The following is a 17,734-nucleotide window of genomic DNA, read 5'->3' as shown; positions in this document are numbered from 1 at the left end:
ACGGTCAGTTTTTGAGTGAAACATATGATACGTACTGACTGCCTATTATAAACAACTAGGTATCAATAATTTGCTCTGCTAAAACAATTAAAACCATTATTAAAAATGTCCGTGCTGTTACGTAACCTTCGATTGACTACTGGCCGGTTCCAGCGGCACATGAGTGTTGTTGCGTCGGTACTGCGATACAGTGAATTCGGTGACCCAGCCAAGGTGATTCAAGTTCTGGAAGAGACCGTTTCCTATCCAGCTAACGGGGAAGTTCTCGTCAAGACCCTCGGAGCGCCAATAAACCCTGCTGATATCAACACCATTCAAGGTAGGTTTTTAGATAAAGGGTCCTCGATCGTATTGGTTGGTCAATTTCAAGTTCATATTTTTGTAGGAAAATATCCCGTGAAGCCTCAGTTTCCTGCTGTGGGTGGCAATGAATGCGTAAGTGAAGTTGTCGCAGTTGGTGGTCAAGTAGGAGGTTTGAAAGTTGGTGACCGTGTAGTGCCATTTGCTACTGGATTGGGAACGTGGCGATCTCATGCCCTGTATAAGGAAGGTAGCCTCATGAAAGTACCAAACTCTATCGGTATCGCTGAGGCTGCAACAATCACAGTCAATCCTTGCACTGCTTATCGGATGCTAAAAGACTTCGTTCCGCTGAAAGCCGGTGATACAGTAATTCAGAACGGAGCGAATTCAGCATGCGGACAGGCGGTTATTCAACTGTGCCGAGCATGGGGTGTAGAGTGTGTAGGGATTGTTCGCGACAGGCCAGAATTCAATAAACTGCGGGTATATCTAAAGGATTTAGGTGCCGCAGAGATTTTAACGGAAGAAGAGCTACGAACTACGAAAATATTCAAGAATGGATTGTTCAAGAAACCAAAGTTAGCTCTCAATTGCGTTGGCGGCAAGAATGCTTTGGAAGTATCACGGAATTTGGACAACCAAGGCATCATGGTTACATACGGCGGGATGTCACGGGAACCAGTTACCGTACCGACAGCATCGCTTATTTTCAAGGACTTGCAGTTCAGTGGTTTCTGGATGACCCGTTGGACTAAGAATAATACACAAAGCCCCAAGCGTACGGAAATGTTCACGGAGCTGTTCGAATTGATTGAAAAGGGAGCGCTGAAGGCACCGGCTCACGAGATGATTGCATTTACGGATTACGTGACGGCGGTGACCAACGCACTCAACATCCAAGGTTTTGTAGGTAAAAAATATATTTTCACTTTTTAAGGCTGGTTGCTATAATGAATTCAATTTTATTGCAATAAATCGTTGACAAAAAAATATTCCAAGCATCGATTCAATCAAAACGAGCACAGGTCCCTGTATTTCAACTTCCGAGACTGTTTCGAAAAAACGATTTGATAACATCTCAATAATGCTTCCTGTACGGAGCTTATTTCATAGTTTGGGTATTGTGAATCAAACGTGTTGAGGAAATGGCAATATTCCGGTATTTTACGCAGTGCGGTCGCCATGTCATGCTCGCCAATTTGATTCATCTCGTCGTAGTCGATTGGTTGTTTCATTCTAGCTGGAAGATTTGCATGCGGTAAATCTGGATACAAAGGATAGTTCAGCTTGCACGCCTCGCATTGACATTTGAAGCAGTACTGCCCACGAAGCCCACTTTGACGTTCGGTTAGAGATTCCAAGCAGTGATGAAAACTGGCGGAAGGAAAAATTAGTCTATCTATTGTTCAACGTCTAATAATACATTGTAACTTACCCGTAGTTGTCGAATAACTGGCCTCCTTTTTGAATGGGTCGATTTAAGAGAGCTACAACGTGTCCATTCGGCAGAGTCATCCGGACGAGATTGGGGGCGCATGAATGATTGATCATGCTTAGTATTGGAAACGATCCGCATGCCAGATTAACTTGCGAGAACTTTTCGTATTGCAGTGGTGTGTAATCCATAAACATCAGAGAATGCATGTTAACCGGAGATGTTTGCGAATGACGGAATATGAGTTGCCGGATCAGATCATGTGATTCATTGTTATCACAGAGTTGACCAAGTTCTGTTTTGCGAAAAAGAAGTTCACTCATAATAATAGCATAAACAGATCGCTGAACGAGATCACTAGTGGTGCGTAACTTTTGGTTGGTGGCTAGCACGTGAATGGTACTATACACCTGTTTCGAATCAATGGAAGTCCAGTCTAATTTGAATGGATTTAACGATCTTTCATCGATTGATTCTATGAACAACCGAAGTTCTTCGAAATTATAATTAAATGTACTTATAGCAGTCATTACGGTCCTCAGTGCCACGCGGATAACTTTGGTAAATAGGAAGTGCATATCTTTGATAACGAAACATTCAATATGATGATAACTTTCCCAAGCCTTGTTTCGGCACTCTTCTGAACAGAACATTGTTATCGTGCATGTTTTGCACGGAATGAGCGTTAGAAATTTATCCTCATGGCAATAATCACAATGAGTGTAACGTAAATTGGCATCAAGTAAAGTAGAAAATGGTTTTTCCACAATAATAATATCTCCGGCACTTAAATTTCGATTCGTTACCAAATACCTCCCAAACTCTTCATCCTCCTTGAGCTCAATGCAATCCGATATGTGAGGAATTTTGGGATTCGGTTTGTAACTCAATTTTGGTTCACCCTGATCCAGTTGCTCGAAAATCTGCTGCCCCTCGATAATATCTAACAACTTCAGACAGACTTCTTCTCTTTTATCGAGCTTTGGAAGCAGGTGCTCGGGATATAGATTTTCTCGTGCCAATCGAATATTTTGCAGACAGTCAGCATATTCCTTCAGCTCAAAGCATACTGCCGAACGATTTGCGAACACGATGGCCAGGTTCTCAGATCGCTCTTCGCTCAACGCAATACTCTCATTATAATGTTCAACTGCCTTGATGTATCGTTTCACTTTGGGATGAAAATGAGAATTGCCGGATTTTCGGCACTCAATCGCTTTGCCTTCATTTTTGCCATCACCTTCCAAGCCAACCAATTTAAACTGGTCACTGTCATTTTTCTCAACTATGCAACGTACAAAGGCAATTATTTCGCCATCGGTTTTGCAACCCTTCAGGCCTTCAACCACTTGGCTTTGCTGTCCGCTTACTACAATGTATCTCCACAGCGCCGAATACAAGTCATAAGCATCAAGAGTCATTCTCGGAGGTCCTGAAAGAATTAAATTCAATACATTAACACATTTACCGTTCAACAACCGTTTTTTTTTTTATTCGTTTTCAATTTCAAGCACAGAAGGTTGCACGTGGCACGTTGGGCCAGGTCTTCAGTGAAAAATCACTATCCATACTGTACCAGGGTAGAGATATAGATTTGACAGCACAGAATAATAACCACGGCTTGTTTGTTAAGGCTTAATCCATGTGAGTAAATGTTGCTTCTATCTTTCGACAATACCACAGACGGACTAGCTTACGTTGACAGTTTGAACCCTGGTTTGTGTGTATTGTTTCAAGATAATTATGAAAAAATTGCCGTGACGTGAGTGCGCATTAATGAGTCAAAAGATACATCCACATAATACGAATGAATAAAGAAATCAGTTTAAACACAAAACATATAAACCGCGTACGATCTGAAACCCGTGTGAGTTCCGAACACCGCGAAAAACAACAACAACAACAAAAATAGCTGATTATCACTTAGAGCATGCCACCAAAGTAAATATGATAGTCTATGTTGGCAAGTTGATAAATTTTCATTTCCTCCTTAAATATTCCACTTACTATACTATAGAGCATTAAGTTACAAACTAACCATGTTCAAGCAAGTATCAGTGATTTTAAGATTTCGCGTATGTACCGCACAAATTACAAAAACTACGCAAACTAAAAAGGCGGGAAAATTCCAAAATCTACCAGAAAAAAGTCAATTATTAACCACAAAGTTTATTATTAACCCGATAAGCAGATAGAGAATGTCAGCAAGATTAATGAATTGCCTATGAATTGATTTTCAAGTATTTTCGGCGATTGTCTACGGTCCATATAAATTTCAAAAAAAATATATATGGACGATTGTCTACGCAGGGGGAGGAGGAGGAGTCTAAAACCAATGAGAGGTGATTCCCACAGAATGTGTCACCTCTTTTGTTCCTCCGCTGTTTAAATGATCAAACTCCGTCATCCATTTAAAGAGCGAGAAAAAATACAGACCACAAGTTCCTTGGGCCTCACCTGTTTACATCTCATTGGTCTAAAATTTCTAAAAAACGGTCTACGTAGTTTAAGAACCCCTTAGACCATTTTTGAACTAAACTATTACGAGTAAGGAAAGTCGGCATTAGAATAAAGATACGTCCAAAAAAAGGTATCTATTCTAGTCAAATTCCAAAGCCCTCATGTACCTGATAATTAAATCTTGCCACCGTCCTCTTAAATGACACTTTTCTGTGACAAAACGATTCAGCACGAGGTCAGTTCCCTATATAAATTGTATGTTGATCAGTTGAAGTGCTTCAATCACGGCTACAGGAATCCACCACAATGCGCCCAGGGTAGTGTCAGAGTCATATATCTACCTATTACGACTCGTAATTTACGAGAAAAAGAAACCTAGCCAGGTCTTAAAAGCTTCTGAAATTGCCACTTGGAGAATGTTAAACCTGATCACTAGGGTGGGTCAACTTTATAATTCTCTGCTCCTCCACTGACTGCTCTTTCCTTTTGTATTGAGGTCCTGAACAGCTATGCCAGAAATTGCAGGACAATTTTGAACCAAATTCGTCACAGTTGTTGCGAGACCTCAATACAAATCGAAAGAGCAGTGAGTAACAGAGTAACATAATAACATATTAGGTAACATGGGGTTGTAATCCGCCATCTCCGCCATACAAACTTGATTCACCATACTGGGTACATTTGACTCAATGCTTGTTTTTGTTTAACTAGTCAAGTGATGTTGGGAACCTGTCACCATGCAGCCATGACGATATATTAGCTTATTTTTATGTTTTTTTTTTAATAATCAGCTGATAGCATGTTGCATTGATAAACAATTCCCCGAACTTGGCGCGCATTCAGTTCACCATGGTTTCCGTTGCCACAAACAAACTGGCAAACGTTGATTTCGAAGCCACACGAGAATATTCTGACCGCTGACATTCTTTTAGTGGTGGCTCACTAGTTCAGACCTAGTAGGTACCTATTCTATTCCAGTATCGATTTGCACCGGTTCAAAGTTTATTTATTGCCTAAAGCCCAAGACCGTGAGCAATGACGATTACTAACCTTTTTATAATCCTCAATCTCGGAAGTGAGATGTTGTACGTGATCGATCAGCGACTGAAGGCACAAGCGATCCCACTGGATAAGTCGGCACAAGGTACGTCACGAAGGTTAAAATTTTCCTAAAAGAAAAGCAAATGGGGGAAAATTACGAATTTTGATTGACAGTTGCTGGTTTAAACTGAAAAATCGATTAATAAACACCTTCGTGAAAAATCGGAAAACTCGTGCGATGGATAACACCTCCCAATAAGGGGGATTGTCAAAAAGTCAGTGTTTATTTTTATACTTTTTATCTTCTGTAGCTCTGCAGCCCGTGAGGTTAAACAAACGCTACATTTATTATGAAACATCCATTGAAAATGATGTTGCATGACAATGGTGATCCTGTGATTGCATGGGATGATTTACAGTATCCTTCAGCAAATCCGACAAAATCATAGCCGGATTATTGGATGTTGAGTTGCGGTACATCGGGTACATCACAACAACAAAAAATTCGACAGTGAGCATGCATAAGGGCCTAACTGCGTTGGTCGATTCTCTTCATCGATTTTCTCTTTAAATTGCTAAATCCAAGGGAATCAGTTTTTTGAAATTTAACCAACAGTGGCTATCACTCGGGCTATCAAAAGCAACAACAAACGCATCGAGAAATGTAAATCCAAGCAAGTTATTAACAAAACAGAAAATCGATCATCGCAGTTACGCCCTTTTGCATGCTCACTGTCTAATTATTCATCCTGATCTGAAAATCTCAAAGATTGTTTGTATGTGTGCCACACATTAATTTTTGCAATGTAATCAATAAATGATATTTATGTTGCGGACGCATAGTTAATATGTGTACACATAAAAACCATGTGTGGCCACGCATACTATTCATTTGACGCATAAATTTCATATGTACTTCTGAGTGGATTCTGTTTATATGTGGTCACATGAAAATAATGTGGTTTCAATTGAAAATTCGTCAATAAAAATGCTTGAAGTATATATATTGCGCATATTCTATTTTTAAAAATTGTGATAAAAGTGCAAGTTTCCGTCTAACCGTCTTGGTGTCTTCGGTGCACTTATTCCTTATGTTGCAAGTAAAAAGTTCTTCTAGCCGGCGTCGGTGGTGTAGTGGTAAGCGTGACTGCTTTCTCACCCCAATGGGTCTCTGGGTTCAATCCCAGCCGAGGTCGGTGGGATTTTTCTGAGGCATAAAAATCTCTGGTCACGTCTTCCTTCGGAAGGGAAGTAAAGCCGTTGGTCCCGGCCCATGTGTGTTGAATGGGTGTGATATCCTACGCAGGTGTCGAAGCTGCCTTCCTGCACATTCGATTGCCGTCAATGGATGGCAATCGATGTCCGTCGTGTGCCCTACAATAAAAGTATGGACGACTGTCACCACAAAACTGAAAAAAGCTGTTCCAATCGAGCAAAGCGGTGCATTTTGACGGTTCGATTGGAACAACTTTTGACAGACGTCCATACCTCTTAGGTCCATACTTTTACTGTAGGGCTTTAACTAGATTGCGGAACAGAGACCGACGTTAAATAAAGGAAAGAAGAAGAAGAAGAAGAACCACGAGTTAAAATTTAACTCAGCAAATGGTTCACAGCCTTAAGGCCGGCGCACAATGGATACGTTTTCAGGTTTTTTGACAGTTAGCCCATGCATTATCTGTCAAAAAACTCGAAAACGTATGCATTGTGCGCCGGCCTTTACACAGGTTTATTTTTGACAGACACCTCGAAAGTCTACCGATCAACAATAGAAGGATTTTCGAAAATCTTAATTATTTTCGAAGTGTCAAATAACCCTGATAATATCCAAACGGGAGCGTGGTTATTTTTGACAGAACAAAAGTTAGATTTTGACTACTGATGTTGGTTCGAAAACCAGTAGATCGTCGACACAGGATTGTTCGAACATTGAAATTAACTTTCGATGTGTGGTAAGCGTTACTGCTTTCTCACCCCAATGGGTCTGGGTTCAATCCCAGTCGAGGACGGTGGTATTTTTCTGAGGCATAAAAATCTCTGGTCACGTCTTCCTTCGGAAGGGAAGTAAAGCCGTTGGTCCCGGCCCATGTGTGTTTGTGAATGGGTGCGATATCCTACGCAGGTGTGGAAGCTGCCTTCCTGCACATTCGGTTGCCGTCAATGGATGGCAATCGATGTCCGTCGGTGATTGGCACTAGACTGCGGAACAGAGACCGACGTTAAATAAAGGAAAAAGAAGAGATCGACGTTAAATAAAGGAAAGAAGAAGAATGGAAAATCGGTTGAAAAAATATTGAGTTACTCATGATAGTAGCGGTCACTTACACAAAATCGGTTTTTTAACAACATGTAACTTTAAATGTTGGGGGTGTTAGAACAATTTCAAATTTGATTGCATCCCTAATAAAAATAACCATAAACGAGAGCTTAACTACGTGTTCGGGGTATCATCCAAACCACTTGTGGGATAGTTTACCCATCCGGGATACAGTTCGTTTATGGTATTTGTTTATTAGGGATGTTGTACTTGACTAGACTAATAACCTACAGTAGGTCACTTGAAAAGTTATTTTTTTTTATTTGTAACACTCTGTCAAGACAAGAATCCGAGATACATTACATATTTTGAGAAAGAACCGTTTTGACTTCATTTTCAGTTTAATACTCGAAGAGTTAACGCTTCAGCTAGGCAATAATTAAAAATTAGATTCTATCAATCACTGGATCATCTTACGGAAGAAAAAGGTTGCGATCCAGCAAACAGCTCTTTTTTACTTCTTTAAAATATATAAAAAACCGCAAACATGTTTTCATTTTTTTAAACGATTTATTAATGTACCTTACAACTAAATTAACTTGTTAGTGAACGACTGGTTCGAGCGGCGTTCCTCGGATGGAAGAAAAGTCCAGCTTGCTGTCTATACTCTCGTCGAGCTGTCCAATTATAGCTACATTGTCCCCACGTATGATATGTAGCCCTAAAACGACTTGCTCGATACCTGCATTCATGGAGTACACGCGCTCGTGCGATTCGTCCAGGATTATATTGATAGTTTGATCGAATCCTTTCATTGTGCCGACAAAGTTCCGCCCATCAGCGGTTATGATCGATACAGTAGTATTCACATATGACTCCAAACCAGACATTGTTGGTTTTCTAAATAATAAATAAGTTGCTGCTGTAAACAATTTAGCATATATTGAACACTCAAACATTGATCACTTACCTTCTTTTAATAAAATTATTTTCAAAGCGGGAGAAGCCGGAAAATCTTTACTGTAAAACAATAACCAAAACAAAGCCAAACGTTTTAACAGTTGTCAAAACTGCAATAATGTTTCGAAAGCACAGCTCTTTTACAGTTGGCACACGGAAACTTGTACACAGAAACAAAAAAAATTAATCAAAAGCTTGGGTTTTTTAGGCTCTGCACACCAATTTTCTTAAATCTTCCCTAATAAAATTGTTATGGTTATTTTGCTTAACGACGTGTTCTGGGTGTCTTCCAAACCATTTGTGGAAAATTTCAATTATTTGGGTTATCGTTCGTTTATGGTTATTTTTTATTAGGGTTGTTCGATACTTTTTTGCTGGATTTGTTCGGTAAAATGTAATTTTTATTCGAATCCTTTGTAAAAAATATTATTTTACCAATTGTCCGCAATCAAAACTGCTGAATTTACGTAATTTACATACATTTATCGAAAACTGTGAATAAAATTTGCGGATCAAAACTGTAAAAGGCTGTAATTCCGCAATTCTGTAAAATGTTTGACGAATGTACTGTAAAAATAATCTTTTACAAACAGAAACAGCAATAAAGTACCGAATTCTGAAAAAGTTACTGAACAGATTTTCGTGCTGTCAAACTCAATATTGGCTGCCATTTCAATGTTGCCTGTCTTTCGGGTCTACGTTGTGAAACGTAAGTACTTTACTTTTAGCAAGATTTCGGGCAATTTATGCCGAAAATATAATTAGTATTATCATAGAGGTAACTCTAAGACCACTGGGTCCCGAAGAAAATCATTATTATTTTTGGCTCACTCAGTACCAGAACAACGGTCCCAAGCAGTCCCAAGCTATTTCACTCACCCCTGCATGTTCTGCATGAATCCACACACCCCTGATGTTATCTGTCAAACTTTCATAGCGAATCAAAACAAACATAGTGTAGTAATAGAATTTCAACTAGAATAGGGTACGTTAATCGTTTGCTTGGGACCAATAGGCTACTAAAGTGGTGAGCCAATTTAAAATTGTTAGTTTCGTATTGATTGTTGGTATTATTTCTACACACAAAGAACAAAAATTGTTGCTATAAAAATAATGCATGATCAAATTAAAAGTTTCCCAAATTTCGTAGTTTTAACTATGAACATTTTCAAAATATAACATATTTTTTTGGTTTAAAAGTGTTTCCTTTCACTTTTAGCTTGTAATTTTAAAAGTGTATTTTTTAAAATAAAAGTAAAAAAACTGTCAAAAACCTCTTCATTGCAAAGTTTTTGACAGTACTGGACCACCGTTTCCCGCCAAATTGGACATGTGAAAAAAAAAAACGAAACCAGCAGCTAACATGAGCAGCAGCAGTTTCTTCAAGTTTCCCACATTTTCATCCGCCGGCGCACTTGTTTCTCTTCTGACGCTATCGGGTGGAAGGATCGGAAGGATATTCCAGTTACGGGATTTGGAGGTAGGTTGATGAAATTTTCGAATACTTTCGATCTTGTTTCCGATTTTACTAATTTATGTGTTTTGAGCAGTCTTGCCGGAAAGGAAGGCTACTCCCACCATCACCATCACCAACTGTATCATTTGCGTAAAATGCTTCCCATGATTCCACAATGCAGTGCCCATTCAGTCATCATCAGAAATATCGAAATATATAAATAAGCGAAAATATATTAAATAAAATATTTCTATAGTTATTTCTTTTTCAATGCATATAGCAGTAAAATTAAAAATAATTCATATTTGAGATGAAACATACATCGTTGCGATAAAAATGCCCATCTTTTAAATTAAGTCCTTTCGTGAGTCTATTTAAAAAACATGGGTTTTTATATTGACAGTTCTACAATTCGATTTGAAAGTTTATACTTTTAAAAGTAAAAAACGAGTTACTTTTGAATTGAAAGTTGGCTGACTTTTGTTTTGAATGCTAAAGACTTTCTACCAAAAAGAACCAACGCAAACTTTTAATTATACCAATGGTTTTTTCAATTTAATTAACGATAATTTTTTGTGTGTAGGCCATTTTTTTCGTTTTTTTTTTCAGACATCATGGACGTTAGGCAACTCAATGTCCTCATCTACAGCAAAAACTGCATTTTAGCCGAGATTTTTGCACGGTTTGCTACTGAATCGATCGAGTCCGGGTTCTTCAATGATTTTTTTTTAAATTTTCTGTGCGAACGAAAGATGAAAATGCCTGACTCTATCTACGATGCAGGAAATATTGTGTTTTGCTGTGGCTAGCTGCGTGTACGCTGAGTAGATAGAAGAAGATTTATCACGATTTTGAAGATTTCCTGCAAAAAGATGATGCGCGATGCAAGTAGATGCGAGAAATGAAAGAAGATTTTTCGAAGATTTATTCGCTAGTGTGAGATTTTTTGAGCATCTAGAATTGAGATTTAGATGTGTCGCCCCCCTCGTTTTTTTTATGCATTTCAGTTTTGAGTAGATTAAAAGAGCAGACAAACAGACGTAACTATTTGCAAAAGTTTTTCTTGAAAACATATAGTATCTCAAAACATAGGACCTCAGTAACGACATCTCTCGGGCTTCTCGCGGAAAACAAGCTTGCTCGCGAACTCGCAAACATTATTGCATAAAAGTTCTATAGAATGTATAGAAACGTCAAAGTGATCCGATGCCGATCCGATAGAACCAAAATATTCGAGTACATTTGGTGAAAATGCTAGTACAATCCAGTAGTAGCAACCGGTGGAAACTAAGGATATTAAATTGGCTTACTACTTGACTATCCTATTGGTCCCAAGCAAATCGATTAACGTACCCCATTCTAGTCGAAATTCTAGTACTACACAATGTTTGTTTTGATTCGCTACACGCTATTTCAAAGCTACCCAAATTTGGATAGAATCCACCCAGATCTGTTAAAACTAAACCTACCCAAAAATGGGTAAACTGTGTTGGCAGTTACAAGTTGACAAATGAACAACATCGACATGAATCCGATCGACGTTGTTAATTTGTCAACTTGTCACTCCCAACATAGTTTACCCATTTTTGGGTAGGTTCAGTTTTGACAGATCTGGGTGGATTCTACCCAAATTTGGGTAGTTTTGAAATAGCGTGTATGAAAATTTGACAGATAAAATGAGGGGTTAGCGAGGGGGTTAGTGGGGTTAGGGGTTAGTGAATCGATTAGCTTGGGACCGAAGATAGTACCAGAACTGATCTAAATAGTAGAGCTCGTTTCTTCGGGACCTACTAGTTATAGAGTTACCTCTATGGTTGTATATACCCTCTGGTCTTAGTGTTACATCTATGATACTAGCGCAACTGGCACAAGCTTCTAATAAAATTCTATTACAGCGAATCACATTCACCCAGTAAGTTTGTCTGACACTTCATTTGTGGTATCACCCCCTTATACTTAAAAAGCAAGAAAAGAAATCATACGAGCCAAAACTTCCCATCGATTTCCAGTCGATTTGTTTTACTATATAAGGAAAATTTTAATATCATATAATAATATAATAATTTAATCATATCATATAATTTTACCGCTATACATTTACCTGGTTTTATATTGTTCGTAATGATTGTTAACCCTTATCTGTTGACAGTTCTGCGTGAAATCACCGAGGTGTTGTTGGATCCAAAGTTTCTTCACTACATTTCCACTGCTTATCAACACAACATGCTTACAGTACAACAAACGCGTATTCTCCTAACCGACATTGCCTGTTGCTCATTGATGCGTCTTGACGTTAACTCCATGGACAAATTGTGGGATCTGATGATTATGATCTTCAAATGGCAAATGTACCTAACGAACAAGAGTGCACAAGCGTTGATGGATCTTACCTTTCGTCACCTGGATGGAATTGGTCGACTTATTCCAGAGATGAGAAAACAAATACTAATTGACAATGTTAAAAAGTCGCTGATCGAAATATGGGAACCGCTTTGTGAAGATGATCAAATAATTGTACACCGTCGTGTATATAAATGGCTTAAACCTTACACAACCAAAATATCAATATTGATCCGCATGGGTTTACAGAAATCCGACGGAGAGTTCGAATTATCGCCACATAGCAATGTGTTTTATAATTACTACATCAATAATATAGGAGAAAATATATATTCCAAAACAGCTAATCTTCAAGTTTTAAAAAGTCAAATGGATCAGACTGGGAAGGATTCTACAACTGATGATTTAGCAGCTAAGAGTCATGAAATCGATACTCTCGTACAACAGTTAAATATTCAACATACTTGTGAAGAAACTGACGAGCCCGAGCTAAGTGCTTCAAGCATAGAAAAATTAGGATCTGTTCATGGCGGATTGAGTGAAATTGTAATTAATCAAAACACAGAATCTGAATCAAAAACCAACCAAGCTGGTAATGTTACCCAATCAAGTGATGAAACTAACTTGACTAAATTCATGAAGAAAATCAAAATGGAAGACAGTGATTTCGTTGTTAAGCACATTGAAACAACTAACCCAAATGAAGAACTTCTTAAAATGTTTGATCAAAATCTCGATTTATAAACTGGAAAAAATGCTATACATTTGCCTTTATGGAATTAAATGGGGTTTCTAAGACCTTAACTAGTCATTATTGCAAAACTGTCCCTTACGAATAAAACATCAAGTGACATTAACACCTGTTTAGACTCTCGTGCAATCACGATTATCACAGTCGAATTTCGCTATTTCAAATGTATGCAAGCAAGTTGCATTTCACACATGGTGGGTTCATATTTTGACAGTTAAGTGTGGCATTCTACAAGAAAAAATTGTCACTGTGCTCTACTGTGATAATTGTCGAGTCTAAACTGGAGTAAATTTCGCAGCGAAATGATGATCTTCACTATCCCCTAATAAACAAGTACTATAAACGAACTGTGTCCCGGATGGGTAAACTATTGCACAAATGGTTTGTAAGATACCCCGAACACGTCCTTAAGTTCTCTTTTATGTTTTTTTATTAGGGTTATCACAGAAGTCTAAGCGATCATGCAAAGCATAAAATATTTAATATGTGATTATGGACATTTAACTACCCTAGTAAAAATATTTATAAAAAGTGCTTAACGACGTGTTTGGAGTATCAACCAAACCATTTGTGGAGTATTTCTTCCATTTGGGGTATTGTTCGTTTATTGTATCTGTTTTTTAGGGTAGTAATTAATTTCACTTATCAACAACTTTAGTAGCATAGGACTCCTGATAGGATTGAAAAAGTTTTCATATTTTTCTTTGTAATTGAATAATATATTAAAAGTGAATATGTACTTCCCGTAAAACATGTACCTTTTATCTTAAGTTTGAACAATTGTGTCGATTTTCTCTTGCTATAGGTGACAAACTGGCAAATAGCTGTCTAAACGAAACAAAAAAAGGACCTAACATTGAGTTCCATTCACCCAAGTCGAAGGTTGCATGCGGGAAGTTAATTCTGAGTTAAAAGACTTTAATTAGTTTTCATTCGCGCACATGTAAACAAACTACTTACTTCTAAGTTGTTTTCACCCAACGTCAACTTCAAACTTCTCAATATTAAGCTGTGCATCACTTACTTAACGTTCACTTCCGTCATCTGAAGACACCTATTAGGTGGATTAAAGAACTCAACCGTTGATTAGTTTTGTCTTTCCTTGTAAAGCTTGTGGGCTCCGAGGTGGGCTCACTGTTTCGAGACATAATTGTACCGTTTCATTTTTGAAAACCAAACCGTGTCCGCAAGTTTGGTTCCGTTGCACATAAAGTTCACGATTGACTTCAGTCATCACAGTACATAGTGTTAGCCGAGTTGTTAGCTGCCATGAATATCATCTTATGCATATTGTGTTTTCTGTCAGACTGTTTACATTCAGCGTTATAAATAGAGCTATCTTTTAAAAAATTCCCTTGATTTGTTGTTTTATTTAACTAATTTCCGAAACTTTTCTTTTTCTATAACCACTACATACCCATTATAAAGTTTTTCGTTGAAGAACTTGAGACCAGAGCAGTAGATTTTAAAGAAGGTGGCAGCATAGGAGAACTATGGATGGCCACTAAGAATGCCTTTACCAAGAATAGAGCTGCGCACGAAAACAGTGGATCACGGATGATATCTGGTGGAAGATAGAGAAGCGAAGAGAAGTAAAACTTGTGATAGAGCAGGTGAAACCAGAAGAGCCAAGAACGAATCCCGTCAACGCTAGTCGGCTCTAGATGAAGAGAACAAGCGCTCCTATAAGGCCAAAAAAAAATTGACAAAAATTTCACTTCGCTTGGAGCTGTAAACATATACGATCCAGTGAAATCGAATTTGGTGGATCCCATCTTTTTCGCTTACGTTTATTTTTTCACGAATGCAGATGCTAGTGAAAAGAACAGCAGCTAAACGAAAAGTTGACGTTTCGAGAAAGAGTGTATCTCTCAGATTTTAACTTCACCGGAGGTGTAAACTGATCGATTTTGTTTTACGTGAATTGCGAAAAAAAAGGAAAATGAAAAATGTTCGACACGACCTTTTTGCTAGCTAGTTCGCAAAATGAATGCATTTAGGATTGCACTCGTACACCTCTCTTCGTAGAAATTTTGAAATCATAATCACTTTCATAGTTCTTCAATTCTCCACTTTGATTTGCCAATTGGTTTTACAGTGATCCAGCAGAAACTTTCACATTTTTTGTTGAGAAAAAGTAGACTTATACAACTGTCCCATCGGTTTACTTCTGGATTTTTTATGTGTGGTGAGTTCAGCCGTAAATTAATTCAGATCTTTATAAAATCGTTAAATGAGATCATCCCCGACCCAATGGAAATTTGCAAAAGGAGCCATAAATGTGCATTAATTTAAGTTGTAAAAATCGGCATTTTTTTGTAAACAAACGGTTTGGTTGCCGTTTCCGCTCATAATCGCATAGTGCACTCCTTCATTGGTGGTGCCTCGTGGTGCGCATCAAGCCTACCCTGAAAAAATAGTGAAATCTAAATAGTATAAAAGTTACGCTAAATCGCAACTCTCCGTACAGACGCAAAGGTCGGTATAATGCATACACACAAACAACAAAAATTGTATCATTAAACATTATGCGTTTTCAAATTAAAAGTTTCCAATATTTACTAGTATTACATATTACATATTACATATTCATTGACAAGTGAATCCAAAAGGCGCGAAAACAAACATTGAATGTGAAGTTTCAAATTATGCACTTCAACAGTGGTTTTTCATAAAGGCCTAGGTTGCAAACGTAAACCTTGTAAATGGCTTCTTGCGTAAATTAAAATCTATCTACGAAAGCCACCAAATTCATCGGATAGAGCCTGGAATAAAGGGTATCTTCCTTTACAAGGCAATGCTGGTAATTTACTTGGGAGAGTTTTCATTCACATGAAATTTCTGTAAAGGTCATTGTTTACGTTTACGGGCTCTTATGAAAGATCACTGTTAACAGCTGTTAACTTACCTATGTTGAATTCGATTCAGTTTAGAAAATTAATTCCCGTTCGAAAGCTGTTTTTCTCACGTGTATTTTGAGTTTTGAGGAAGAATGGGAACCCATGCGCATTCTCAAGCTGAGCGTGACTCATACAAGCAGATACACCGATACGACACTGTGCAGTGGCCGAGGTATTTGCATCCGGAAGTCAACACTCATCTTTGGACGGCCAGCAAAGAGGACCTGACGCCACCGATTCAATTTTTATTTTTCAGAAGATTCGGTAAATTGGACTGAAAATTGTTTAATTGAAGTGTTTTAATTTAATTTATTTTTTCCTGTTTAGCACCAGCAGCTCCAGAAACAGCCAATACAGCAGAGTCAGCGATTGCTTTCACAAGATTTCGTGAGGCATTTTTGGCAGCACTGAGCATTGCAGGAGTGGAGAGAGGATGTTTGTCGATATGGCAATAACGGGGTCTGAGCATCACTTCCACTGGATGGAGTCAGTCTAAGCGAGTGATTGATGAATTTACGTTACGGTCGACCAGCAGATGGATATGATGAGAAAATGATAATGACGTTTTGCTACCTGTCAAATCGTATGGAATATTTTTTAGTACATCATCACTTTTGTGGTTTTGGATTTCAAACCTAGGTGTCACATGCACTGGTGCAGTTTCGCGTAGATTCATCAATAGGGACATGCACTGCTAACGAATTCGATTCGTTAGTTGGGTCAACTGACAGAAGACTAAAACTTGTTGGGGGGGTATGCGTATCCTTTGTTGCGGTTAACAAGATTTAACAAAAAAAAACAATTCGGACTGAAGCAAATTGCTTGAAAATGAGTGAAAAAGCCAAATACTGTTTTGCTTAATATGTGTTTTAGTTTCTTCTGGAATTTCAAATTTAATTCAAATCTTTCGATCAAATACCATATGTTTGCACACATTACATTGAATGCGCAGTTCAAAACGCATATGCTTACCCCTAGGAGGAATTTATCGTTGATTGTCAAATCTACTTTTACATGAGATTTTGACATCGAGATGCTTTTTAATTGGGTCATGGCCCAACTAGCGAACACCTAAATCTCGATTTTAAATGGTCGAAAAATCTCACACTATCGAATTAATTTACGAAAAATAATTTTTTCATCTCTTGCATCTTATTTATTTATTTATTTATTTGTCGTCAATCAGTGTAGACCTTAGTAGAGATCTAAACCCATCTACTCGCATTGCTCTCCCTTTTTTTTTGCAGAAAATCCTCGAGGAAATCTTCAAAATTTTAATCGTGTTTCTATCTATTAAGCGCGAGTGCATCTCACAACAGCAAAGCAAAATTTTTCCTGCATCTTAGATAGAGTCGCCCCCCTCGCGAACCCCCAACAAACGAATCTCCGCTGTATTTGCAGAGATATCAGCAAAAGTAAATGCCGAGGTAATCGGCTGTTGGAGGATCTACCGAGCTACACGGAGAAAAAATACTATCCAAAATTTGAGTTCTTTTTACTTAATATTGACTTCAGCCTCTCACTTGCACTCGTTATTGTTGTTTACCGTTCTTTTGACGGTTTTAATTAACGAGTACCAACGCGCGCACAACTTAGCATGGAACGAACATGGACTTTCTCTTACGTGCGAAATGCCTGGCTGGAGATTTCCAGCCGGGTCGCAGAGAATACACTTGATTTATTGAGAATGTCGAAATGCCGAGATGGGTAGTCCCATTCGGATCGAGCTCAAAAATCAGAATCACTGTTTATTGAACATGCTTATCCTTTTATACAAATTTGGTTACATTGGTTTATGTGTGGTAGAGTAAGATATCTATAGAAATATGGT

The 17,734-nt window shown here is 38.1% G+C and overlaps 4 protein-coding genes across 5 annotated transcripts; 2 read left to right on the top strand and 2 right to left on the bottom strand.

Moving 5' to 3' along the window:
• Positions 1–39: 39 nt before the first annotated feature.
• On the top strand, positions 40–1,268 carry LOC135712800 (enoyl-[acyl-carrier-protein] reductase, mitochondrial). The gene is made up of 2 exons (XM_065235858.1): positions 40–319; positions 386–1,268. The coding sequence occupies exons 1-2, from the start codon at positions 106–108 to the stop codon at positions 1,237–1,239; spliced, it is 1,068 nt and encodes a 355-aa protein (XP_065091930.1). The 5' UTR covers positions 40–105; the 3' UTR covers positions 1,240–1,268.
• On the bottom strand, positions 1,238–5,338 carry Smyd4-4 (SET and MYND domain containing, class 4, member 4). The gene is made up of 3 exons (XM_065235857.1): positions 5,249–5,338; positions 1,739–3,170; positions 1,238–1,677 (listed from the first exon to the last, which is right to left on the bottom strand). Exons 2-3 carry the CDS (start codon positions 3,157–3,159, stop codon positions 1,314–1,316), a joined length of 1,785 nt encoding a protein of 594 aa, XP_065091929.1. The 5' UTR covers positions 3,160–3,170; positions 5,249–5,338; the 3' UTR covers positions 1,238–1,313.
• Positions 5,234–13,074, top strand: OSCP1 (Organic solute carrier partner 1). The gene is made up of 2 exons (XM_065235859.1): positions 5,234–5,342; positions 12,062–13,074. Exons 1-2 carry the CDS (start codon positions 5,234–5,236, stop codon positions 12,994–12,996), a joined length of 1,044 nt encoding a protein of 347 aa, XP_065091931.1. The 3' UTR covers positions 12,997–13,074.
• Positions 8,059–8,528, bottom strand: LOC135712802 (U6 snRNA-associated Sm-like protein LSm8). Of its 2 annotated transcripts, none has more exons than XM_065235860.1 (2): positions 8,467–8,528; positions 8,059–8,396 (listed from the first exon to the last, which is right to left on the bottom strand). In XM_065235860.1, the coding sequence occupies exon 2, from the start codon at positions 8,384–8,386 to the stop codon at positions 8,099–8,101; it is 288 nt and encodes a 95-aa protein (XP_065091932.1). In that variant the 5' UTR covers positions 8,387–8,396; positions 8,467–8,528; the 3' UTR covers positions 8,059–8,098. The 2 variants fall into 2 exon arrangements, with proteins under 2 accessions (XP_065091932.1, XP_065091933.1); XM_065235861.1 differs by having other exon boundaries at positions 8,059–8,418; positions 8,467–8,507.
• Positions 13,075–17,734: the final 4,660 nt, after the last annotated feature.

This window comes from Ochlerotatus camptorhynchus, unplaced genomic scaffold (genome assembly GCF_037179485.1).
Source record: "Ochlerotatus camptorhynchus isolate MF236.1 unplaced genomic scaffold, CSIRO-AGI_Acam_v1.1 ptg000503l, whole genome shotgun sequence".
NCBI classification, from domain to species: Eukaryota; Metazoa; Arthropoda; class Insecta; order Diptera; family Culicidae; genus Ochlerotatus; species Ochlerotatus camptorhynchus.
This window is presented reverse-complemented; position numbering and strand designations above follow the sequence as displayed.